Raw genomic sequence first — 26350 nt, 5'->3', positions numbered from 1 at the left:
CTGGCATGAATGTATCTGGACTTATCATCAAAAGCAAGTGTTGAGAAAGCTCCCAGTGGCCAGGCAGGATGCTGATCTGCTGCTGCTTGGCTTTCAGGGAGCATGAGGTGCAAATCACCCCAGAAAAATTGCATTAGGGGAGCCTTCGGGAAGTGTAATCCAGCTGGGAAGGCTGGTTTAGGAGAGAAAGGGGATGTAAGGCAATAGCGTCAAGCCTACATCATGGGAGCTCTGAAGTATTTTGGAGTTTGGCTGAAACGGCCGAGAGCTGGGGTGTGGGTTTTTATCGAATAACTGCTTCTTTCTGGCTAAAGTGGAAAACATTCCTGAGAAATCTTTAATTTGTCAGTCGTTCATGCAAAACAGCAAATGTGGGCCATGCGCTCCCTATGTGTAAAGTGCGGTCCCTTTAAATTGGCAGGTCCTTTGCTCCACGGGCAGGTTGTGGAGCAGCAGCCCCTGCGCCTCATGCAGCTGCCATGGCCAGTGCCAGCGGAGCTGTGCGAGCACGCTCACTGCGCTGCCGACTGCTCTCCTGCGCCTTCCCTCGCACTGCCTGGAACTTGGAAGCGAGTCCATCCCCTTCAGATCCCCTCCCTCACCTGTTTCCCGGCCTTCAGTGTGTTAGAGATGGGCTTTTCCCTTGTGGGACTGGAAAATGATTCATCCACCCGCCCAGGAATGCAACCCTGGAGGCATCGTTTGTGGTCCTTTCCCAAAATGCTCTTCTGGAGCTGGATTTCTGTGTGGAAGGAATGTGGTCTGGAAGAGTCCTCCCCAGTAAATCTTTGAGCAAAAAGGAGTTGAGTCCCGGTCTCATCCAGATCCTCCCCAGTAAATCTTTGAGTAATGAGGACTCAAATCCTGGTCTCATCCAGATCCTCACCAGGGAGTGAAAATATCCTGAAACCAAAGGTGGGTGCAGCAGATCTGCCCCCAGGGCCCAGGACCCAACTGCCACTGGGGTGTGAGTGCCCTGCCCTTTCCTCCTCCCCAGGCTGCCAAGCCTCACTGCCACCCTCCTCCTCCCCTGTTTGCAAAGGGGGTGATGCTGCTGACCCCAGGCGGGGCCAAACCCGTGCAAACCCAGCCAGAGAGCCCATGTGTGAGCATACATTGGTGGCATCACGTGCACAGCAACATCCCCGGCACCTGATTATCATCTGTCCCCAAGCAGTTTTTGTAAGAAGTGAAACTGCTCTTTGCACTGTGCGGATGCCTACAGATAGAGCTGGTGTCCATTCGCTCTGTTGGATAGTATGTTTAATCCAAATAGGCCAAGCCCTGGGCCTAAGGGAGGCAGTTCCGTGACTTCTGATGCTTTCCCTTCATGCCAAAAATTGCTAAGATAATACTGCCCTTTGCCGGACGAGCTCTTCATGCAAGTGCTGCTGTTCAGAAAAACAAGGAAACAGAAGGAGAAACACTGGTCAAATTCCACTGGAGAGCAGCACAAGGATGCCCCAAGCATGACCTCTCACTTGTATTAGAAAGAGTCCCACCTCACGCAGAAGTATCGCAGGTTTCTCATTTAGTGTTCAACCACAGTCACCAGAACTGCCTGGGAGGAGGCTCTGGGCTCACACGAGCAACTCACGGTGCCGTTGCTCCAGCCTCTTAACAGTGGGTGGTGTCGGTGTTTGCACGGATTAAGCACCCCTGGGTGTATCAGCCTCACCACAAGTTTTTTCCTGCAAATGAGCACCACTGTTCCTCCCCGGCCTCTCGCACAGGGGTTAGTGGCAGCTGGGGGACACCATCTGTTGTGGGCACCCAAGCCTGTAGGCAGCATTTTAGCTCCAAATGCAACACAGTAGGATGTATGGCCCAAGGGATACAAGAGCCTTAGGTTTCAGCTCTGCCTTTGTCTTCCTGAAGTTTATTTCTGGTAAGGCACCTTGACTCTCCAGACTGCGATGTTGCTTAAAAAGTGGCTGGAAGAATTCTTCAATCATTGAAAAACTTAATCATAAAAATAAAATTGTTCCCCTCAAGTAGCCCTTCATCTTCCAGTTTTTAAGAAGCTCTGTGGGTCCTACTTAATCCAGCCCATTCAACATGTGGTCTTTTACGTGTGACCCTTGGGCTGGTCTACAAGAAGGAGGTGGAGATGAGGTGCAGAAGGCCAGAGGGCACAGGGGGAAGTGCCTACTGCACCCAGCAAAGTGCCTGATCTTCGTTCATCACCTGAACCGAGGCTGTGATGGGTATCAGTGCCCTCCTCATGCTTGCTGCAGCAGTACTGGAGCTTCTCCAGCAGCATGACATGACCGTCTGATGAGTGGGGTTAACAGACCAAGCGCGTGTCAGGCGTAGATGGGGCTCCGTGCCCTTGGGGACCGTGGAAAACAGGGAGGGGCAACACGTAGCAGGATGACAGTTTCTTAGCCTTTGGGGTGATTGATTTTTCTTGCTTCTTCCTGGTTGGCACAGGCAGGGCTGCATTCCTGCAGACAATAACTTGCCACCTGGCCAGCCCCAGCGCCAGCTACCTGCTGTATCCCAAGCCCTGGTCTTGGCTCTGCCGGCAGGTCCTCGGGCTCAGCACCCGGCACAGTCTTTCCTCACACCCCTTTGCCTCCTAAGGTTTGAAATTCATTAACTCTGTTTAGCAGATGTGAACAACGGAACATGGTAAATTGGTAAATTCAGCTCAGCTACCAGACTGCCTGTCCTGGGGAAATTTTTGCTCTATTTTGGGGAAAGACTTCGGGAACCAATTCAAAATTCCCTGAGAAAAACCCAGATCCTCTCCCAGGGCACAGTTGCCACCTGACATGGTACATGGGCATCCCCGACACTGTCCGTGTCTGGGCACCGGAGACAGGCAGCTGCTGTGACACTAATTTCATGGGGAAGGCTGGTGTGTGTTGGAAGCAGGGAAGGGCTTCAGGGTTTCATCCCTCACCCTAGCCCTTAACAGAGCAACTTTCTGTAGTCACACGTGCAGCTGGGTCACTGAAATGAGAGAGGTTAAAAATTAAGCTTGCAAGGGAGGGTGGAGTTATTTTGTGGGCACTCAGGTATGGTCAGCAACGTGAGCAATCAGGTTTCCCACAGTTGTGAAAGCTGCTGGTCTTCTTGAATGCTAAAAGAAAAAAATATAAACAGAGAGAGTAAGAGCTCCAGCAGCCTTTGCCAGTAAAGCTAGCGTGTCCTGCAGCTACACCTTTCAGCATCCAGGGATCCTGAAACACATTAAAACCACTGGGACTGGTTGGCCTTACTGAGTGCTGAAGGACCAGCCTTGTACCCTGCAGGAGAGAAACCCAGGTCACATCTCCCACAGGGTGCGGGCGAGCTGCTGGGGACCTGAGTTGACTTTCTGGCTCTTGCACGGGCATCCCACGTAACCTCATCCAAAAGGCGTAAATAACCTCTGTTAGCTCCGGCTCCCACGGGAGAACAAAACATTAATCCCTCATCTCGCTGGCTTGTGGTGTGATTCCCATGCCTAGTCCCAAGGAGCCTGGCCCTCAGGGGGTGTCACCACCATGGCACGAGTGAGTTGCTCCTCCGCTGCCCAAGGGCTGCCCGGGATAACCGCTGCCAGGCTCGCACACCCATCAACCAGCGCGGCTGTGCCGCCCCTGCCTGCATGGCCTCTGCTGCCAAATGTCTCCTCTCTGCCAGATCAGCTGACGCTGGAAATCGCGGAGGCTCTGCTTGATGACCCTGACCAAAGCATGCTGGAATTTGCTGGGTTTCATATGGTTTTCATTAGGGTGGAGAGGGAGCCCCTGAGGTTTTGTGAAACTCCTGAAGTATCTGTTCAGTGATTTGCAACACCGCCCCGTTCGTAGGGATGTTTGTTTTCACTGATCCTCTCTGCTTTTTGTCTGCCTCTCCTCACTGTCTTCCTCTTCAAGGTCAGCGTGCTGCTCTACCTGGGGGAAACACTTGCTCCGTACCATGGCTGAGGTCTGAGGACAGGGTGGCCACAGGATGCTCAGGAGGCTTCATGAACAAATCCCCAAGCTGGAGCATGGGTGACCTGTGTTTGTTCTTCTCCTTTACTGCCCAGTTCCTGCAGTGATGCTGGTTGGGAAACCTTATCCATCTGTATCCTGTACTCCCTCCCTGGTATTATCCCTATAACAGCGAGAGATAATCCCTGCTACCATCTTAAGGCAGACATGAGGGAGGTAAGCATCTCCATGCAGGGCTCCCACGATGCCTTATCCTGAGATTAAGTCTGTAAATCACCTGCGTTTGCTTTGCGAATGGCTGAATCAGGACTTAAGATCTCTAGAAGAAGATTGTAATTTAATAACAGTAATCAACAGCTGATAGTCCAGATCCTCAGCTCGCCTGCTTGTGGCTTATGTAAAAATAAGAAAACCACTCAGGAACAGGAACACAATAGATTTGTTTTCCTGCACATCGTTCCCCCATGGTTAGACTCTGTGAAGTCCACCACGCTGCCTTGATGCTCACCCCGTTAGAGTCTCCATCTATTTACAATAAAGGGCCAGCTCCTGCTGAGTCTTCATTGCCATCAGGTACTTCCCTAAAGCTTTTTGGCATTCTGGAAAAGCAGGCTAATTTTCTGAAGTAGTAGATCTAAGCTTTTCTAGCACAAACCTCATTCGTACTAGCAGACAGCAAATAGCCTGAAAAACAGCAGGTGCCCAAACTCTGGCATCAGCATTAGGCGTAGGGTTTGACAGCGAACTTGGGGTGATGGGTCTGAGGGACTGTGGTCCTTCTGGAAGTCTCCCCAGATAAAATAATGGTGGGAACACATCCAGCTCTGAACTGAGGCCCCTGTGTTCCTCCTCTGGCTGGCAGGCAGCCAGGGCTGCTGTTTGCCCATGCCACGTCACCCTCCCACCTCAGCTATCCTGTTTTCTCAGTGCACCTGCTAATTCTTGGTGGCAGCGGGCGACAGCAAATGGAGAATGGATCAGAGGAACCCACACCCTGCAGTGCACACAGGCAGGACCAGCCACCCCCAGAGGTGGCCACCTCCCCAGCTAGCCCTGTGCCCCGACGAGTTGCAGATGAACCTCCTGAAAGGTGATGCTAGGTCTTTTGCTCCAAGGCAGGAGTCATTCACCAGCAGGGGTCTGGAAGAAACACCCTCCCCAAGGATTTTCCTCCACATTCCCCTAAATGTAATTCTGGAAAAGAAAACGCATTGCAGTATATCACTCTGCAAAGCCTCCAGTAGCAGCCAGAGCTCACACAGAAAGACTGGGGGGGGTCTGGCATGGGGTGGCCATTTCCATCAGTGTTGTTATAGCCCATATTTATAGTCAGTGCAGTTATATTCACCAAAGTATTCTTCTTTGCTAGCAGAGACTTAAAGTTGCGCCTCCCACCTTCAAGATGGGTTATAGACATTTTAGGACATAAAAGAGAGGTTCAAGACTGACCAGCAGCCCTGGCAGACCTTGCTGTCATGCTACATCCTCCCTGGCCCTCTCACCTTTTCTTTCATAGGGGGGTACTTTCTCCTGTAAGCCTGAGGAAACATGAGCCCCATATCCCCAGTTCACAGCCCAGCAAGCTGGCTTAAAATGGCTTTTGCACTAAGATTGCCAAGCAATAAATTGGAGCAATGGCTACAGGCTGCTTCTGCCTCAGTGCTGTGACCCCTGTGCCAGAGCGACTGCTCCTGTCTTATCCTGCTGCAAGCTTGTGGCTCCAGGAAGACAAACTACACCTCTAGAGCTCTCACCAAAATTATTCCTGCCCTGGATCAGCATTTACCCTTCTGTCCTTGGCTTGCCAAGGCCACTCCTTTCTTCTGAATCAGGAGAAAAGGATTTGCCTCCGTGGTATCTGTCGCTCACACGGCTCCGTGCACAGCCTTGCCCAAGAGCTGTGCTGCAAGGGCTTGTTTGCAGGATCAAGGCTTCTCTGGGTGCTGAGAGCCATCGACTGATGCGAGGTGCCCAGAGGAGGATGCAATGGCTCCCTGCAGCTCCAGGGGATCGTCTCTCTGTCGGTGCAGCGCACGCCTGCATCATGGCACTGCAGCACAGGAGCACGCCTCAGCCACTTGCCCAGCACCTTCCCCTGTCCTGAGACATTCCCATTTGCTGCTATTAACCATTAACCAGCACACTGGTAGCTGCCAGCAGCAGCTCTGTGCTGCCCGGTCAGCTGGAGCACTGCCCTATAAAACTGTTTCCCTGCAAAGCCCCCATCTCCAGCGGTCCGAGCCCACCAGGCCAAAGAGCAAAGCTGTGTTCACTTCCCCACATTAACACTCCCTTTGCAGGCAGCTGGGCCAAATCCTGAAGCTGGTGCTCAGTCCCTCACAGCTGCCAGTCATCCCTGCCTTGCTCACAGGTTGGATGCCATGGCTGGCTGAGATGTACTTCTCAGGAGGGTCTTTTGCTTCGGGAAGGTATATGCCCCAATAAGTGAGATCTTCGCACATCTTATGGTCAATATACATGCATGTGTACTGCTTCCTCAACTTTTTCCCCATCCCCAGGAGCACAGCAGATAAGGGAGCAGTAAATTATAACCAGTTCTCCTCTATCAGGTCTATAGGCAGACCTGTAAGAGGCACTATAGATTTTCATTTGGCCATCGTGATTTTGTAGGGCTGAGAAGTGCCTGAGCGAGGCTACGTGAGGGATCTATAGTAAGATGTCACATGCTTTGGTTGTGGGTCAAGGAAATGTCTCCTGAAACATTCTCAGAAATTCATGCAAAGCTTTGGCAGCTACAACTCAGGACATTTAACCTCAAGCAAGTAGCGATGGGTCTTTGCACCGCTGTCTTGAGCAGCTTTGTGGGTTTTTTTTTACCTCCTTCCCTCGCTTTTCCAAAGGGTGAGGCCCTTGCCATGTTATCTCATCTGCAGGGTTTGGCCTTTCCCCTCTTCCTCCCAGAGCTCCAAATGGAAAAGCAGGGTGGAAATACCTTTGCAACGTGTCATTTTGCAAATACATCCTTGGCAGAGCCTGTTTCCCCATGCACAATGTTAACCTTGTCCACAGGCATGTGGGGTGGCCAAGCCTGAGGCAGATGTGGGCCATTATACTGCCAAACCTTGCTTTTGCACTTCAGCAGTCTTCCTCCCAGCAGCTTCTGATTTACAGCAGCATCAACCTGTGACAATGTCTTCAGTGTCTTATGCTTGCACTAGGACACTGAAAACAGCCTCATCTGCCATCTGTATGCATAAAAAAAAAAAAAAAAATAAATTAAACCGCAAAGTCTTTGAGCTCTGGGAACAGAGTCAAGGCTTAGGACCAGAACATGAGTGCATCAGGTCATGCACATGGGAAGAACAGCCGGACAGGAACATCTCAGATAATGTTTCAGTTATGAAAGTCAGGCTATTCTGCTTTCTACCAGTACTGAGTTAAACTACTCGGAAATAATGTTTTATGCTCTATAACCCCATGGCATGCCCAGTATTAGCAGGAAGCAAAAGTGCCTACAGCTCAGCACTAAATGAGCCCATGTTTTATAACAAACATTTTCTTTTCTCTTGGCATTGACTGTTCTAAACTGCTTTACATATATTTCTGCAGATCTGGGCTCCTTAAAAGCTTACCAGGATTATTTACTACTTTTTCACTGTGGTGATGGAAAGGAGTGGGGACAGGCAGCTCAGACATCACCTGTGCATGAGCCTGAAGGGCATTCCCAAAGCTGTGGGTATGCGAATGACATCCTTCATCCCAGAGCTCAAATTCATGTAGCCGCAGCCATGGAAATGGGTTGGTTTATATCAGCATCTATCAGCACTGAAAAGGAGCCAGCCACACAGCAGCTATTAACGAAACCCTTGATGCTGGAGCTAATGACGTCGTGTGGCGAAAGGGGAACCAGTACATGATGGAGTTCGGTGCCAATCCTCTGGGATCTCCCATCTTCCAGTGCCTCCCACCACAGCTGCCAGTGTATCACTCTCACCGCGTATCACCCAAGCCAGCAGTGGGCTTGGGGCTGACTCCCAAGATAAAAGCAGCCCTGTCGCAGGTCTCCATCTTCTGCAGACTGGAGGAAGACAGAACATCATTCCTCTGTTCCCTGCAGCTGAGGAAGCCACTCAGCATGATGAAATGAAAAGAGCAAAAAATGAAAGGTGAAGGCTGTTAGGGGTTTTATGAGCTGTAGCCTGCTGACTTTGAAGGATAAATTGCTTTCTAAGGGTCAGTTTTGCATCTTCAACCATGAAACTAAGATCTCTGAAGTGCTTCTCTGGGGTATGGGCACACCTGGGCTGAGTGAGCAGGTTCAGCGCATGCCCTGGTTCGCAGCTATCTGCCATCAGTGGTACACGGGTCTGTAGCTAATGGCACAGGTATTTCGGGCACTCTTCCCATTACAGGACTAAGAGTGGTCAGTGGACAAGATCTGTGGAAATTGTAGATTTAAACCCGTTCTGACACCTGATTTAGCTGATGAGCTGAGCCATATTTATTTTCAGTTTGTGTGGGTTAATCTAAAAAATTAAGGAAATGGCAAGAGAAACTTGAGGTGTAGGAAGGGAGGGAATTGGATAGTTCCCAGTCCAGAGAGGTCATGTAGTTTCCATCCTTGGAGATATTTGAAACACAGCTGGACACAGCCCTGGGTGCCCCAAAGGCAGAGCCACCGCCTGATGACAGTGTAAGAAGTGATGCCTCCATCCCCCTCCAGCCAGGGCTGTTCCCTCCACCAGCAGCAAGCAGCACGGTGCAGATGCCAGGCAGGAGCAGCTGGGAATGAGAGGAGATGGTTTGTCTTCAGGTCACCCTCAGCCAGAAGCATCAGGGCATCTGTTGGAAGAGGTAGCTGCGTATTACAGCTGCCCTTCACAGATACTTTTTTTCTTAACGCTAAGCTATGACATTGCAATGAGTATCAACAGGTGCAGCTTTCCACTGCAGAAGGTGGCTGATGCAAACGCTGCCAGCTCCGCTGGGGTTTTCTGGTTTATCATTCATCACCTTTCTCCTGGGAGGGCAGCCTGGTTGCATGCTCCAATGCTCTGTCACATCCCCGTGTCAGCCAGGCACCTTGGTGACAACCCTTACCCCTGCTCCCCATCACTCTGGGCTGCTGCATACCCAGGGCCCCAGCCAGGCCCAGTTTGGCCTTGCAGGGAGCGCAGGAGCCGGCTGAGCCCCTCTCCCCTCAGGCCAGCTGTGCCAAAATTCTGGACAGAGTCAAGGACGGGAGCTGGGACGTTTGGCCCCAAGCGTTGGCGTGGCACCGGGCAGCACCCCACTGCGCTTTGTCCAGCAGAGACAGAGAAAAGGGAGGCAGGGGAAATCCTCTCCTGCCCTTTTCAATCTGGACAAAACAGGTTTCTAATTAAAGCAGCACTTAATCATTATTGCCTCGTGAATGCAGAGCTGGTGGATATTTGATGCAAGCAGAAAGTTGGTTGAAACTCTCTCACACCGGCTCCCTCTGTGAGCCTGGGAATGGGTGTGCTCTCCGGGTAGGAGTGTCCCTGCGGTTAAGTAGAGGATTGAATTACCGAACACTGCTGTTCCGAGCTGACAAGGTAGCAGAACAGCAAACAAAAAGTGCCTTGGAACGAGCTCACTGAAGAGGACAGAAGGCACGGGGGCTGTGGAGGAGGAAGACCTGTGAGGACACCGCGCGCTTCCCAGCGAGGTAAGGAGCTTCCCTGCACCCCTCTTAGATTTATTTCTAAAGGCCAGAACTGTTTAAGGACTTTTGTTTTGCCGGATAGTAAGAAACAACAACAAAAGATAATTAATGGATTTCATATTTTGTTAAAAACTGCTCACCTGGCGTAAGCCAGGAGGTCTTTACTGAAAGCAATGAGCCCATCCTGGTCTGCGCTGTTCAGGGCTGGAACAAGCAGCTCGCTCAGCTCGCCAAGAACCCACCCGGGCTACGTACGGGCTCTGAGGACACATGCTTTTCATTTAGCTCTCTGCACAAACTGGCTTTGATTTCATGCAACGAGCAATTAACAGCGTTCTGTTTTGGCCTGGTTTGTTCTATGCCTTGCTGCTGTGGGGATTTGCTTAAAGCTCACCTGCTTTTTCAACCGGTTACACGGCCAGGCAGCGACAAAAAGCTGCTGGAAGTTCTCGTCAATAGGTCTTGTTGTGTCTAATCGATAGATCTGCTAATGGCTGAACTGCTGGGCTGGTTCGCTCTATAAGCACAGAGTGTTTTCTCATCCTGTTCATTTGAGATGCAAATCGCACTGAGATAAAATTGACTTCTAATGGCGTTGAGCTGCGGGCTTACTTGCCAGTATTTTTCGTAGGTGTGCCTATTAAGAACATAAATATTTAACACAAAGGAGAACCAATATGAATTAGCATCCGTGGGAGGTTCACACTTACTCAAGGCTACCATAGCACAGGTGTAAACAAATGTTACGACAGCAGAAGGGAACCGGCCCTACCAGAGCAGCACTTGGGTGGTGAATCATCCAGGTGCTCTTTACAGGCTGCCACTAAATGTGAAGAACAGAGCCTGCAAAACAGAGATTAGACCATCGCAGAGCATCAGCCTTCCTTTTTGGTGGGGTTTTACCATTCACAGCTGCATGGGCTGAGATACCAGTTGGAAGCAAATGCTAGGACAGGCAATAGCCTGCATAGTGCACATCAGGAAAGCCCTGACAATCTTCCCTTGCCTTCCTCCTGGCAGAGCCAGGTGAACCTCACCATCTCCTCCTACTCCCTGCAGAAGCAGGCTGCCCTGTCCCACTGGCAGACTTCCTGCCTAGGAAGTAACTCATGATGTTACTTCCTAGGCAGGACTTTGCAGCAGCAGTTACCAAGGTCTCCCAGCTGGGAGCAAAGGTTTCATGCCATGGCCGCAAACAGTGTCACCCTGGTCTCCTGCCTTCCCCTGTATCCTGGGGCTCCTGGTTAGTTTGAGATAATAAAACTCTGCTCTTGCATGGCCAAATGAAGATGCTCACAATGTCTCCTGATCTTTACTGTGGAGCTGCACAAGTTTTTCTGGACTTTAAGCAAGGAGGTTGTTAGCTTTTCTGCTACGGACCCCCCGGGGAGCTGTGGGACACGTCATGTGGATGAGATGCACCATGGATTCTGTGACTCGAGGCTGGACCTGCCCTGCAGCCCGCTCCTCCAGCACCACCCATGCTGTGATCATTCATCCCCAGCTGAGGAGGAGACCGGCTCAGACACCTGCCCCATGTTTGGAAGATGCTGGGGCTCTGCTCTGTACTGGGCATGTCCTGCTGGACCAAGGGCCTTCCCTCAGTTTTAACAGAGCTCAATGCCTGGTAGCCCACTATCAGAGCCCTGGAATGCCCTGTGCAGTGAGGAGAAGCTCGAGGCACAGTGAAAGCCTTTGTGCTACCTTTGTTCTACCTGGCCCGGTGGCACTTTAGCCACGCCTGGGGAACACATGTGCCACCACCATCCCTCCTCAAGGTCCCTCCTTCGTCACAGGGAATGGGCTCTTTTGCAGCCTTCTGAGATTTGTCCTGGACTGACACAAATCCACAAGTTGGGCTTTCTATGTATGAAAAGCCCAACAGCACAAGGAAGGACTCGACACACACGCCAAATATCTCTGCTCCAGCTCTTTGTTTTCTCACATGTATTCTTCACCTTCTGTTGGCTCCTCAGAGGAGCAGATCATACAGTCACAAGGGGATATACGCTCCTACGACTCATTAAAACCTCTCGTGTCCTCCCTCTCCCCATAATATAACCTTGGAAATGGGCCTAATTATGATTTATCCTGGATGATTATACATTTCATCCCATTCTGGGTGTAAAAGCAATGCAGAAAGAAGTGCTTATTGTCACTAAGTCTTTGCCATCCTTTTCTGAGAAGTCCTGTGAGATGTAATGTTAATTTCCAGCATCAGATGATGTGCATTTGATTCAGTTGCCTTGATTTCCAGGGACCTCTACTTGAAACAGAAATCCTACCGTTTGTTATCTGTCTTTATCTGAGCCTATTCATGCTTATCTGAGGCCGTGCTGGGTAGAGTAACAGTGAAACTTGTTATTACTTTATATCCACATCAAAGACATGAGACACAGGGGATGTTAAATCCTATGCTTGAGCTCCGTCCTGGGCAGTGCCTGTGGAATGAGCTATTCAGAGCAGCCGACCTCCCCTCCCCTACCTAAAAATGTCCTGTTGCCATGCCCTGGGATGAAAGAATAGGTTTCTGTCTGGCCTTTTATTTAAAACTGCTCTTAAACTGAGCAGGGTAAGAAATAGGCAGCACTAGAAATCATGTTCTTTTTTGGGTGATGGAAACTATGTAACCACTCTCCCTTTGGGAGTGTGCTAGAGCCTGAATTACTATGCTTTGTTGCTGCCTATGAAATAGCTGTCTGGGTCCCAGTAAATCCCACCCATCCCAGTCTTTCAGATGCCTGGTTCCCTTCCCTGTGCTCAGACAAAATTCCCATTGGCAGCTCTGGGCGCGAAAGGCCGTTCTGGATGTATGACTCTTTCTAAAGCTGTTTGCAGGATTTTCAGGGATGTTTTATTCATTCGGCTTTGTGCAGTTGACGTGCTACTCTCTCAAAGCTTGCCTTCATTTCTGCCAAGAGGGGATCACACACGCTTCCCACGCTCGCGGCCTGTGGTCCTGCGTGGACGGAGTTTCACTCCTTATGCCAAGCGAGTGCCAGACGTGCAGCCCCCCGGGCCGGGGCTGTGCTCCTTGCTGTGCTGTGAGTGGAGAGCTGTGCTCAGGTGTGCAGCAGCCCCAGAGCTGGGCAGCATAGGGTTTAGCTCATAAAACCTTGGTGCACCAACACCATCCATCATACAGCACATGATACCACAGGGGCAAAGTTACACCTCCTTATTGCCCCATGTCCCTCTGCCCCTCATTCCCAGTAATCCACCCCATCTCCATTTACCCCATTGTCTCCCTGGACCCTTTTCCTAGCACAAGAGAGAACAGCCACCAAAATTCACCTTGGGAAGGAGACACAACCATGGGGACTCTTGAGGATGAGATGGTGCTCCTCAAGGAGCTTAAAGTGAGGAGAGGCAGGTGGAGACTGAGTGGCACCCACAAAGCCACAGAAGGACCAAGAGTGACCTTGCAGCTCATCCTGGGCTGGAAGGGCTGGATGAAACAGTAACAAAGACATGACATATGTGGTGCTGAATGCAAGCCTAGAGGTTAACACTAGTATGGGTGACTGCTACCAAAAAACTGGGAGTTTCTGGTGTTCCCTTGAGAGAAGATGCTGTGAAGGGCTGGCTCTGTTTCAAAGACTTAAAAGATCATAAAAGGCAACCCATACCTTGGCTCAGCAGCCTGTTCTAGTGGAAGCCTGGGTTGGGTTGGTTGCTACCTATTTGTTTTGGCACAAGCATCATGGTTTAACCCCAGTCGGCAACTCAGCCCCACACAGCCGCTCACTCACTCCCCCCCGGTGGGGTGGGGTAGAGAATGGGAAGGGTAAGGTGCAAAAACTCCTGGGCTGAGATAAAGGCAGTTTAATAGGTAAACCAAAAGCCATGCAAGCAAAGCAGAACAAGGAATTAATTCATCACTTCCCACCACAAGCAGGTGCTCAGCCACCCCCAGGACAGCCGGGCTCCAGCACCAGTAATGGGGACTGGGGAAGACAAATGCCATCACTCCAAACATCCCCCCTCTTCCTTCTTCTTCCCCATCTTTATGTGCTGAGCATGACGTGGTATGGTATGGAATGTCCCCTTGGTCAGTGGGGGGCAGCTGTCCCTGCCGTGTCCCCTCCCAGCTCCTTGTGCCCCCCAGCCAGTGCTGGTGGGGTGGGTGAGGAGCAGAAAAGCCCTGGGCTCTGTGTAGGGCCTCAGCAATAACAAAAACATCCCTCTGTTACCAACACTCTTTTCAGCACAAATCCAAAACATAACCCCATACCAGCTACTGTGAAGAAAATTAACTCTACCCCAGCCAAAACAAGCACAACAAGTTCGGTGTCTTTCTGCAGAGGTATGTCAGCCAACATACACAAAAGGTGAGCTCTCCTTTGCAGCTCGAGAAACAAACCTTCCCCCCTGAATAAATCTGTTGCATCTCATTGGGCCAGCGATGGAAATGCAGAGTTACGCACAGAGCACCATGCTTAGGTCCAGGTCATTTCATTTGCAATCTGAAATGTAAACCTGGTGGGTTTTTTTTCCAGAAGTCTTGGGTTTCTCTTCCCAGTTTTCATGTGATGCTTGCAGGTCTGACCTGGAGCAAAACTGCAACAGCCCCTTCCTTTTGATAGTTAATATCAGTCTTGCTGCTTTCCACTGGGAAGCCAATGCTGTAGGAACCAGTTCTTCAGCTGGTCTGAGTGGAGCCAGACCAGCACCCCTGCTCCACCACCAGCAAACAATGGTCCTGATAGTCAGGGCTTATTCAGCTCCACTAGTTAAACTGTGCACCAGGGAAAACCTGCTTTTTATCTTGCGCACGTACAAGTATGCACATACACACATATGCGCATTCTCACAGTAAATATAAAACTGTTAGATGCAGCAGCAAAAATCATAACTCATACTTGGGGTTTGAGAAGGATGGGCCAGGTAGGCACCGGTACTTGGGTTTAACTGCAGCTTTATTGACGGTGTTTGGCTGAGTTCACACTGACAGGTCTGGCAAGCAGAGTCTTGGGGCATGATGGATGGGATGGAGCTCCCACACCCGGAGGTGAAGGGCAGCCTGGCACGTTGGGCTCTGCACCCAGGGGGTCCCCACAGCCAAGGGGACAGTAAGTCCCCCCTGACCAAGACCCACTGCATCTGCCCTAGACTCAATGTCAGGATGAGATGAACCACCCAGGGAGAGTCCTTCTTAGACTTAAGCACCCAGAATTAAGAGGCCCAAGTGAGGATGGATGAATCCCAGCGTCTCTCCCGCTCTCCTAGCCTCCCTCCAGGCTCTTTTAACCCTACATAGGAAGCAGTGGCCTTTCCTCAATTTCAGCTGGAAAAATGCCTTCTTTTGAGGCTCTCTCCTCAAGTCCCAGCTGTCACACCCTTCCCCTAAGCTTTTGAAATTCAGGTGCTCCCCAAAGCTCAGGTAGGTCTCACACAGGTGACCCAAACACCCATGCTCTCGCCCCTGATGTCTCAGCTCTGGCTGTACTTAGCTGCAGTCATTTGCTTAAATAACGCTCCATTAAAGTGCTGGTGTAGGAGAGAATTGTAACTTTTTTCTTGGAGGCGGTGAGTCATTAGAAGTTAGTTTGTGAGAATATTTCTAACCTTAATGACTTCTCTGGAAACCAGGAAGAGGAATTAAAATGGCTTCAGCTTTGTTTTCCTCCTGCGTGCATCTCCTGCCCTCACTGTGGCATGAAGCCCTGCCTTCAGATGCAGTGCTGGTCCCGAGTCAGCGATCTCTCCTTCTCAACAGGGGAGAAAGAGCTGAAAGAAAGGAGAGATTTGTTCGTAACGAGTTGGCAAGCTACACGCTTGCCTTTCCCTTGGGATGGCTCCATACCGTTACCGACTCAATAACCTCACAAAGAGGAGCCAGAGGTGAAATGGATACCTCTGAAGTAGGTGTGTGCCAGGCTGCATTTTATTATTTGAAAAGAATTCACCTGGCACCTTAGCAGAGGTAACGCTGCTGCAAGGCGCTTGCACGCAGAGTAACAGCTTCTTGTGCCACTGTTTTTTTCTCATGGATCTTCAGAGAGAGGTGGGTTTGCAGCAAAAGAGTTTGTTATTGATCACTGGGGCCGATCTCAGGGGGAAGTTACTGCAGCTCAGACTCTGCTGCTGCTTCTGAAAGCTTTGAGTATAACAGGGCTGCCCTCACCTTGCAGAGATGCTACCTGCCCGGGAGAGCACGCTGCTTTCAAAGACATCCTGGGGAAGAAGGACTTCCCAGGAGAACAGCCAAGAGCTGCATGGGTGCTCTAACCTTCTTTATAGGACACCCAGGCAAGGACTGCCAGCCTCCACGTTCAGCCAGTTTGCTCTCCCTTTCCCAGCGCCAGCCACTGCTGAGCACTGGGCTGTACATCCAGTGGGATGCATGTGGAAACTCAGACTGCATGACTTGGGGGTTGTGGCTGGTGTTAAGGCTTTCTGATTTAATTGTCAGTACATTGTTCTTACATTGTTGAGAAGTTTGCTGGGACAATACAGCTCTACTGTTCCCAGGACAAATAGTCAGTTGTTAAAATTTTAGAGGGGGGATTCAGAAATAGCAGCAGTTCTGGAAAAAACTCCTACAAATCAGTTTCCCAAGACCATCTGCTTGAAGATCAGACTGCTGGAAAGCTACCAGCACTGAGATAAATAGAGAGGACAAAGGAGGTCATAAAGAGAGGTGTGGAGAGATGAGAAAGATCTTCTGGATGGAGTGAAGCATCGAGCTAGAATTTATGGCAGGTGGAAATTAGGCAGCTGCAGGGACTAGTCAAAGTCAGAGGAGATAAATCGTGCGTTGCCTGCCCTTCGAAATCAGATGTCCTCGGAGAAATTTGAGGAGACAGATGAGATACAGATCAAGGGCTGTTGCAGCTGGGAAGGTGGTTATTCCCCAGGAACCTAGTATTTCCTTGTGCTCCTTGCTTTTAAGTGAGGATCGATGGTGGGATAGGAGAATTAGTGCCCAGCCCACCTGCATGTGGCTCACAGGGGGCTGAAAGGGCTGCTCAGCACCAGCAGGTTTCTGGGAAAAACTATGTATACACTACTAAGTCAGAGATGCCAGAAACAGACAGAGGGCAAAGGCACGGGTTGTAAGAAGACATCCTAAGCTAGAGGTCTGCTTCTTGGGATGGTGGTTGGAGATGGGGTGGATTTCCAGGGTTCAAGAGACACACCAGGTGGGTCCTGCAGAGACTGGTCAGCTTTTTTCAGACAGGGCAAAATGGTTATTGTTCTTGCAGAACTTGAGAAATTACTTGGTTAGGTGGATCCAGGTTTGTGCATCCTTCAAATTTACTGAAAAGGGAAATCAAACATCTCCTGGGATGTAGAGCCCTTCCAGTTTGAAAGGCCATTATTAGCATAAATTCATCTCAGTGGTTCTCTTCACCCCAAGCTTTTCAATCTTCACTCACACCCTGAACAGACTTTAGCATCTCAGTCCTCAGCATCCCAGCCCTTGCCCCATGAGCAAAGAACAGAAAAGACCAGTCACCTGTGATAGCAGGTAGCTGCTTGGATGAGACGTGGTCTTGTGATCCCTGGCAGCCACTCATGGAAAAAGGCAAAACCTGCCCATCTGAACCCAGTGAAGTCCCTTCTTAGCTCCAGAGCCACTGAGCCTGAGAAGGTGTGCAAGAAGCTTTTTCACAATCTTAGTTCATCCTGTCCAACACCCCATCTCAATTTTTGATCCACCTTTACTTAAGAGAAGACTAAAAAAGCCCTTCAACCCCTTTCATGATCCACACAGATGATTTGGTAGCATGGATACGGGATCTTTTCTGACCAGCGGAGGCAGGTGAAGCATGAAGGTCAGTCCATGTTATTGCCTTAATGCCAACCTGATGGGAGGGCAAGGCTTGCTGAAAGGGCAGTATCTGAACAGGGGCTCACAGTCACCGACCCCGCGGAGACGAGCCAAGAGAGCACATCCCAGCCATTTCGCCATCTCATTTCAAAGACATTAAGTAAAGGCAAGCCTGCCAGCTTCCCTAATAGGCTGTTCCAATATTCAATTGCCCACTGTGATCAGAAATGGCACTTTATTTCAAGGCCTGCTTTATGTGAATTTTAGCTGCCATGCAAGAGCTCTTCCCAAGAAGGCTGAAGTGCTCTCTGTGGTCAGTCACGAGCGTTTGTGCAGAGCCCTCAGCATGCTGGCCACACTGAGCTCCTGAACCTTGCGGGACTTAGAGGAGGAGGGTGCACCGAGCTGGGCTTTTTCCTCTTTTGCCACTCCCCAAAACTCATATCCCATTCCCTGCCTCATCATCGTGTCCCAGCACATCCAACATGGGTAAGGCAATTCAGCTTCTCTGATTGCAATCCTGCTTGTGATTGTGCAAGAGGGTAGGAGCCGTCACCGACACACACATAGGCATATGGATATGCATGTTGCAGGTTCTCTTGCCTATGCAAACTTTGCCTTCCTGCCAAAAAATCGGAGGAGGGTATTATATGACGGTGTGACAACATGGGAGAGAAGCCCCATTGCTGAGCCTCTCTCCCTAGCATTTCCACCTGAGATAAAAGCTACTTTTTCTCCCCTTTGCAACGAGAAAATAAGACAGCTTCCATTGGCTGAGTGCTGTACTTCTGGACAGTCACTCGCTAGGGACAGTCACCGTTCAAAGCAATAGTCCTGAGCTGAAGCTGATGAGCCACACAAGGTAACCCAACGCTGAATTTCATTCCTCTGGGCAAAACAAGAGTTAACTGCTGTCCTCTCTGCAAACAAAAACATGGCACCTACTTGGGCCCAGATGCCCAGCTATAATGGAGACAATGAAAGCAATTCAACTGCCCTGGTTTACCTCATCTAATGCCAGTCCAAGTATTCCCAATAATTAGGCCTTTCAGCCTGGAAAGGCTGGAGCCACAGCTGCTTCCTATTTTCCCGAAGCTGTACAGAGCATTAGTCATTTCACTGGGGTTTTTTAATTACCGTGACTACAGCCCAGTAAGTGTGCCGCCAAAACCCAGACAAGCCAAATCAGGCTTAATTCAGAATGTACTTGGGGAGTTTGAAATTATCTTCTATCCCCTTTCAGAGTCCTTATTTTTCCTCCCCACCCAAACAGCCCGAGTCTCCGTGAAGAAATGTCCTGCTAGGTCTGCTTTCTCAACACATACCAGGTGGACAAAACGAGGTCGTGAATGCTGGCACTTCCACCCCAACTGTTATTCATTAACTGATCTTGGGAGTGACCTTCACACTTAATTAGTCATCTAGTCCTTCCTAAAGGCAAAGCTTTTCCCCACGCTGTGCTGATTGGAGAGGGGATGGAGATCATATTTAGCAAGCAGGAGCATAGCTGTGGGTTTTGGCAGTGGGTGAAGGGGAGCGGGTGTAGCAGAGACCCATCTGCCCTCAGCCACCAGCTTTCTTACCTAGACCACATCAGGGAAGGCTTTGCTTTTAGCTCTGGAGGCTTCAGGTTGTCCTGGCTGTGACATCCAGCTAAGAGGCCAGACACCAACATTTGGTTTCCAGGTCCTCAGCCCTCACCCAACAGCAACATTTGCTCTCTACAGTTTAATTTATACATCTTCACTGAGGGATGGTGACCCAGCAGAGCAGCTCCAAGCCAGAAGTTGTCTTTGCTATGTAGTGGCCACGTCTCAGCCTGTGCTAATGGTGTGAACCTGTCTCTTCTTACCGTGGCTGTGGGAGTCTCTGAAGATGGTGAAAATAGAGTAGGTGGCCCTGGAGGTGGATATTGGGCAGCTGCATGTTACTAACATGGAGGCAAAGAGGTAAGCTACAGCTGCTTTAGTCTCTCTCTCCCCTCTTCACAGGTAAAGCCGTGTCTGTGTACAAGGAAGCAAATGTCCGTCCCTGTAACCAGTTTTTTTGCTGGTGAATTCCTGCCCCGGAGGCAGTTGGCTCCTGCTTCTTGCTAATCAGCATTTTACCTGGTGCTGGACCAAACTGGTTTGATTGATCTAGGCACTGACCCAGACACTGCTGCTTAAACCCCACAGTGAACCCAAGCCTCTGAATACCCCCTTTTTATTTTTTTTAAATTAGAAAAGTTTCTGCCCTTCCTCCTGAAGCACAGATGGGAAGTTTGCACTCCATAAATACTGGGGTTTGTGTCTGGTCAGGAGTCAAATTATGGGATCATCTGATTAAAAGCTCACATTAAATCGTTAATGAAATGAGCTGTCTGATTATATAAGTCATATTCCTATTATTTCTAACTTGGCCACCAACTGAAAGAAGCTGGGAAGTCCAAAGAAACAGCCAACCATGTCTGCTTCACACTCCCCCCAGCTTGATGACTAAGGAGCAAGGGAGGGACAGCATTTCCCAGAAAAGTGGGGACCAGCATTAATGGACAGGTTTCAGGAGCAGAGAACATCCAAGATTCCTGTTTTGAGTCAGAGGTTTGGGTGGGAATTGGTAGAACACTGCTGGCTTTCAGGGGGTTTTGTCCAACGTAGCTGTGTCTGCTCAGAGGAATCTCAGCATCCTTTGGGTTAACTTTTCCAACGGGAGAGGCTGGGAGAAGCAGGGAGCCAGCTGTGTCTCACAGCTGGCCAGCTGCTGGTTCCCTGCTGCCTTTCACAGGGAGCAATGTCAGTTTTGCTGAAAAACTTTACCCCCCTGCATCCTCCCTCACATATAAATGTCTTTGCTGGCTTTGTTTTCAGATTGTTCCTATTTTGATGCTGGAAGGAAAAACCCTAAATAAATGTAAAAGATGGCTGAGGGAAGGAGGCTTCGCTTGGGTTTTTCTTTGATAGGGACTTTTTGAATGCCATGCTAAAAGAAAAGTCTTTTGGTTAAAGATCTGAACAGGGATCATGTTTTTGGCTTTAGTTTCTGATAGCCCTGGGCTTCACAGTAGGTGAGTCAGGACGCCATTCAGAAAAGTGTCTAGGTCCTCTGCAGGCACTGAAATACCTTCCTGGATCTGGCTTTTAATCTGTGTGGCTCTTAATTACCTTTCTGGGAATTGAAATGAAAAATGTCTTTTTTCGTCCTTGCTATTTCTCTTCTTGCCTGGATCCTATCTGGAGGACCTGAGAGGGAGATGAAGGTTGCTGAATGTGCTCCTGATAGGTACATGAAGCCATGTGGACTCAGTCTTCCAGAGTCCTTCAGATCTGTGTTCAGGACGGAGTGAGCGTGTCTGACTCCTGCTGCAGGGCGCTGCCAGGCCGTAGGTGCCGGCTCAGTTCACACAGCGGCGCTGGGGCTGTGCTCAGCAATGCCTTTACGGTGCCAAGTGCAGCACGTCTCTCCATGCTCTCGTAACACGAGCAATAAAGGCGCTTTCTGGCAGGGGATCATCTGCCTTTGTTCTTTTCCTCCTTCAGAAGTTTCTTCCATGGCTGTATGCAGTTTGGTTTTCATCTTATGGCGGCTCCGTCGCTGTGCCGAGCCGTGGCACCGTTCCTTCTCGGAGGCGGTTTCCTACAGCTGAGCAGAGGAGCGCGGGGGGGGGCTGTGGCCTACAATCAGGGCAGCCTTTTCATCCAGAGACAGAGCAGAAAATGCAGTCAATCAAGTTGTTTTTCACATAATACAATCGTTCCGTCTGTCATGAGCAAATGCAAATCAGGGGAGCGCACTGGCGAAGCAAATGAGTACAAAACACAGGAATCAGTGAGCCGTGTTTTCTCTCGAAGCTGGGCCTCGATTTGTGAGCAGGATTGACTCATACGGGAAAGGCTGATACGGGTCTTGCCCCTACACAAACACAACGTGTCCCGTGGCCACTGCAGCGGAGCCGAGCTGCTCAGGAGGCACCTGCGAAGCCCCCTGGGCCAGCCAGCTCTGCTGGGGTGTAACTCACTGTTTTCATCTGCGTTGGGCTGGGGTTCGGTTTGTTTCAGGAGCTTCCCCTGTAAACAAGCTGGGTTCAGAAATTGCTTCTTGAGCAAATCCTCTGCTATCCAAGCAGTAGGAACAGGGAGCATTGTGAATGGTAGTCCTTTTTTCTTTTCACAGATAGTAGATAGGAGAGAGGATGGATAGGAGACCTTTGTCCATCAGGGGGGCAGCTGGAGATACCAAAAACATGTCAAATATCCCCAGGCACCTTTGTACAGGCAACTGAAAGGCACCTCTCGCCCATACAGGCAGCAGAGCATAGGAAACTGCTTGGCTATGTGCAAAGTAGACACCTGGGTCATCATTTGGATCACTCCATATGCTCTGGTGACTATGCCGTGCCCATTGACCTTTATGAAGCTGAGAGCCTGGTGCCCTGCCCTGAGATACCTGTCTTAATTTGGACCTGAATGCTATCCTGAAGTGGAAGGGCTTCATTCCTTAAGCTCCCAGTGCCCCAGGGTACCTGACTTGACCTCCAGTGACTGCTGCAGGAGGGCATGGGTCTCCTGGAGGTCCACTGTTGTCTCTGCCACCCCTTGTGCCATGGTGGGAACAAAGCAGTCCTGATGTCAGGTCCAATACCCCAGCAAATCCTTTCAACCTGTTCAAAATCGCACACCAGAATAACAGTATCCTATCCAGTCTTTGCTGGGCTGTGGTCCCACACTTTGCTTGCCCCACCTTGAGCATGGATAGCCTTGGGAATGGGGGTTCATCCCACCTAACTGTTGATAACTAGAGCTGTGCTCTCTTCGTAGTCAGCAAAGAGATAGAGACACTTCAAGGTGTGGATTATCTGTAGTAAAACTCCACTGACAGTAAGAGGAACCCAGCCGGCTAGCATACTTACTGTTGTATCCAATTATATAGTTATTTTGATTTTTCTTCTTCCTTTCCCTTCTAGCTCAGACTGCAGGATGACAGATGGTGACACAAATCTCCCAACTATCGAGAGAAAGCTGGGACTGCAAATATGGAGCATAGAGGTATGTCAAGAGGCAATGATTACATATGTCCTCTGTGTGTGTGTGTGTGTGTGTTTCAAGAAAGAGAGATTCCTGAAGTAATGAGAGTAGGAAAAGACGGTCTTACAGACAAGATACAGGCGGGAAACAGGAGACCCAATGTCTCCCTGGGCAACTTTTAGCATGTTATTGCTTTGGTTTCCTGCTCTGTAAAACAGGGATAATATTGACTAAGAAAACATGAACGTGGTGGGAGTGAAGCTGTTCCTCCAGCACTGGAGGCTTTCTCACCTGCTTCCGAAACCAATACAAGGCTGCTTTAGCACACCAGAAGTGAATTCCCTGTCTGGCCAAGAGGAGGGGTTGTGCATAGGTAACCTCAGCCTATACCAACAGCTGCTGCGGGGGAGGCACCCATTTTTGCAGCAAAGGCATCCCGTGGGGTTTATTTGCACTTCATCTTTCTCTTTCCCGCTCTGATCAATGGATCATTGCATGGAGAGATACTGCAGCCTGCAAGGTCACCTTCTGCTTGCGTGGTGGTTGATTTTTGGATTGGATGTGGGCTGTGCTGAATTCTGCCTTTTTCTCGCCCCGTTCACCAAGAACATCCCCCTGCAATAAGAAGGGGTCCCCTCAGTGAGAGGGGGTACATACTGAGGTGCACTCAGGGGAGCAGTGGGAAGGGGCATCGACACAGGTCTCCAGGTCGTGGTGGCCCTCTACAGGTCCCAGTTATGTTCCAAATATCACCGGGTTTTTGCCTTTCCATTTCTCTCCAAAGCACTGTACTAAGCTTCTTTCCAGAGGATCTGTAATTAGAGACGTGTTGGTTCACAAGGGTCAAGCTGGTATGCTGGGAAACAAGTCAGGCCACCAGAAGAATGTATGTCTCTAATTCCAGGGAACCACAGAGCCAGTTCAGGCCCAGGAGCTGCATGTGTACTGGTGGGTGGCACATCCAGGCACCTACAGTGGGCAGGCATGGCTGGTTAATTGTGCACTTGCACCAGCTGAAGTGTGCAATTAGGGTCTGGAGGGGTGAGGCACATGATGGTGACCTCAGGTCTGTCTTTTCTCGGCACTCCTAGTTGCTGTGAATCCCTGGCAAAGCGGTCATCCTAACAAAGCTCTGAAAGTTATCCTTGAACTTAAAGGTACTGAGTAAAAACCATGTCACAAAAATAAACTTAGGATGAGATGTGCTCACTCCCTTGGAAAATTCCCTATAAATGCAAGCTCTGGAGCACTCCAGCCTGACCTCCAGGTCTCCTTACTCGGGGCATACAGGACTGCAGAAGGGCAAGGAAACTAAAAAATACTTGTCAATCTGTCCAAGCAGCATTATCATTTGCCCCCTCTTACCCCTCAGTACTTTGGCATTTCCCCCAGAAGTGGATTTTCCCAGCTCACAAGCACATTCCTAATTCTTCTGTCTCCAAACCCTGATCGTCACCTTAATATTTCATGCACCCCAGCTGTCCTGCTTCACACACATCAACTTCTGGCTCTGAAGTACTATCAATGACCCAAACACTCATTTCCTTACAGAATATGAAGATGGTTCCTGTACCTGAAAAGGCTTATGGGACTTTTTTTGAAGGAGACTGCTACATAATTCTGCACGTAAGTAAGGCTGACAAGCATTGGTCTCTTTGGTGGGCAACTGGGTCGACCCTTTTCGTTTAGCTCCAACTTTGATCCTAGGTACCCTCACTGTGGGTAAAGTGGTTGTGCATGTACGTCCACCACCTTAATCATGCACCTGAGTTTAATGTGGCTGTTGCAACACCACCGTGTGTTCAGTAAATCAGAAGTCCAGAGGAGCCATTAACTCCGTAATTAGTTGATTAGAAGATATCTAATTGTAATGGAGTTATGTCCGGACATGGTGAAATGGCCAGTACATTCCTGGCAAATTAAATAAAGGCCCACATTTGCATGGCTTATTGGGAGTCTTTTGGGGATGTGAGAGGTGGCCAACTGGAGGGTCTCATTTTCAGCAGATGATGTGAATTATGGAAGTGTGCCACCTACTCTGCATTATGCAAGCAGCAGACAGGCTCTGCAGCCCCTCATGTCCCCATTAGGATGCTTCATCTGTCCCACCCAAATCTGATCCAGACCTACTTGTAACCAGCTAAACCCAGGCTAGCCAGAAGCGTGAGGAACTTCTGAGAACCAACTCTGCTCTATGACCTTGTGTTCCCAAAGCTCTGTGGAAGGATGATGTGTTGCACTCAGCTGCTAGAATTCTTTCCAAATCTCTTCATCTGCATAGAGAAGTCCAGGCCCCCTTGTATCAAAAAACATCCATACAGTGGAAATCAGAATCATTTCCCCCTTCCTCTGTCTAAGTGTCCCTCCTGCAATTGTCTCCATCAGTCAAGACAGCAAAGCCTCCCCTATCCCACAACAAACAAATGCACATCTGCTATATACATCGAGCTGGGATAGCAACGCAGAATGAGTTTCCTGCTCTAATTCACCATGTATGTGCCTTTATGCTGCTGCCTTTCAAGCACTGAATCAATGTGGTAGCAGGTACCCAAAGACATGCTTAGAGCAGAATATGAATGTCCTTACAATGACCTTACAAGTAGATATCAGTATAGATTTTGATGCTCACAGACTCGGCTTATGTTGCAACAGCTTCCCCAGGTAGAAGAGCTTGTAACCAGCCCACTCCTCTCTTTCGCCCCTGCAGATGGGAGGGTAAAAATACTCATCTTTGCATTCTCATCTCCACTGGAGGCTCTCCAAACAAAGATTGTCCACAGGACAATGGGACTTTGATCATCTTCAATAGAAAAGTAATAAATTGAGTGATTTTCCCCAAAATTAATTATCTGCGCCTAGAGGAACAGAGGAGCTGTATTTTATTCTTCTACCTACTGTGTTTCACTGTGGTATCGCTGCACAAAGCAAATAAACAGAATTTAGTGTCAAATCCAGTTTATAAAATGAGCTTTTATTGCCTTTCCCAGATGTCCATGATAGGGTTTAACACAGTAGGTGCTAAAAAATAACTGGTACGACTCGCATAACGACACACACACCTGTTCTCAGAACACTTGCCTCCTATTTCTAGGCTGTTGGGTTTTTCTGTAATAAGGTGCATCACAGCATGCACACGCAGGCTCAGCTTCATTTGGAGTTATGTCTGTTTTGCAAGTCAGCAGGATTTCAGAGGCAGTTTGTGTTACTATGTCCTGTGACATGAGAAAGAGAACAACAAGAAAGGTAAGAGAGTATCTCCAGGCAAATAAATAGCAGTGTACATAACTTTTTAAACGGTGATCTGTGAGAAGAGTAAAGTTTAAACATCAAACTCTACAAAAGTAGGACAGGTTGAATGCATTAATTTTTGTAATTGCACAGGTGCTCAGTTTTCCTTGATAACAAGAGTTAGAAAAGAGGATCAGACAGGAACATCCTTCAGTTCAATATGTACGTAAAACCCACAAATGCTCTCCTGAGCAAGGCCCCTGGCTCCAGGCTGAGCTCCCAGGGAGCATCCTGAGGTTCCATCTTGCCTCCCCTCGCCCAGGACAAAGGCAGAAGTGGGAAAGGCCCTAGGAAAATGCTGTATGGTCACTTGGTTTTGCCAGGTCTCCCTGGCCAGAGATATTATTTGGAACGTATATATGTGCTGTGTCTTCATCCCACCTCATCTTTCCCACCTCTTCCAGACCAAAAGAACCTCTCGTGGCTCCTCTGTGGACTTGCATTACTGGATTGGCAAGGATTCATCTCAGGATGAGCAAGGTGCCGCGGCCATGTACGTCACCCAGATGGACAATGCGCTCAGGGGGAACCCTGTGCAGCACCGGGAAGTGCAAGAACATGAGTCTGAGACCTTCCGAAGCTATTTCCGCAACGGCATTATGTGAGTAGCACAAAATACCCTGCACCATGGTACGTCATGGTCCCTGGGATTCCCTCTGCTTCTCTACATCTCAGCCATCAATAATTCAAAAATCCAAAAAATATA

The 26350-nt window shown here is 49.5% G+C and overlaps 1 protein-coding gene across 3 annotated transcripts in view; it reads left to right on the top strand.

Annotated features, from left to right (window-relative positions):
• Positions 1-9293: 9293 nt before the first annotated feature.
• The window catches only part of VILL (villin like), a 37665-nt gene continuing 20608 nt past the window's right edge, over positions 9294-26350 (top strand). For 2 of the 3 annotated variants that reach the window (XM_040590327.1, XM_040590326.1), the window contains exons 1-4: positions 18819-19302; positions 22296-22377; positions 23908-23982; positions 26049-26245. In XM_040590327.1, coding sequence (XP_040446261.1) covers positions 19289-19302; positions 22296-22377; positions 23908-23982; positions 26049-26245 — 368 coding nt within the window. In that variant the 5' untranslated portion in view covers positions 18819-19288. Of the gene's footprint in view, positions 9580-18818; positions 19303-22295; positions 22378-23907; positions 23983-26048; positions 26246-26350 lie in introns of those variants that run through there. The other variant, XM_040590328.1, reaches the window with a different exon arrangement.

The sequence above is a fragment of the Falco naumanni genome, chromosome 4 (genome assembly GCF_017639655.2).
Source record: "Falco naumanni isolate bFalNau1 chromosome 4, bFalNau1.pat, whole genome shotgun sequence".
NCBI classification, from domain to species: Eukaryota; Metazoa; Chordata; class Aves; order Falconiformes; family Falconidae; genus Falco; species Falco naumanni.
This window is presented reverse-complemented; position numbering and strand designations above follow the sequence as displayed.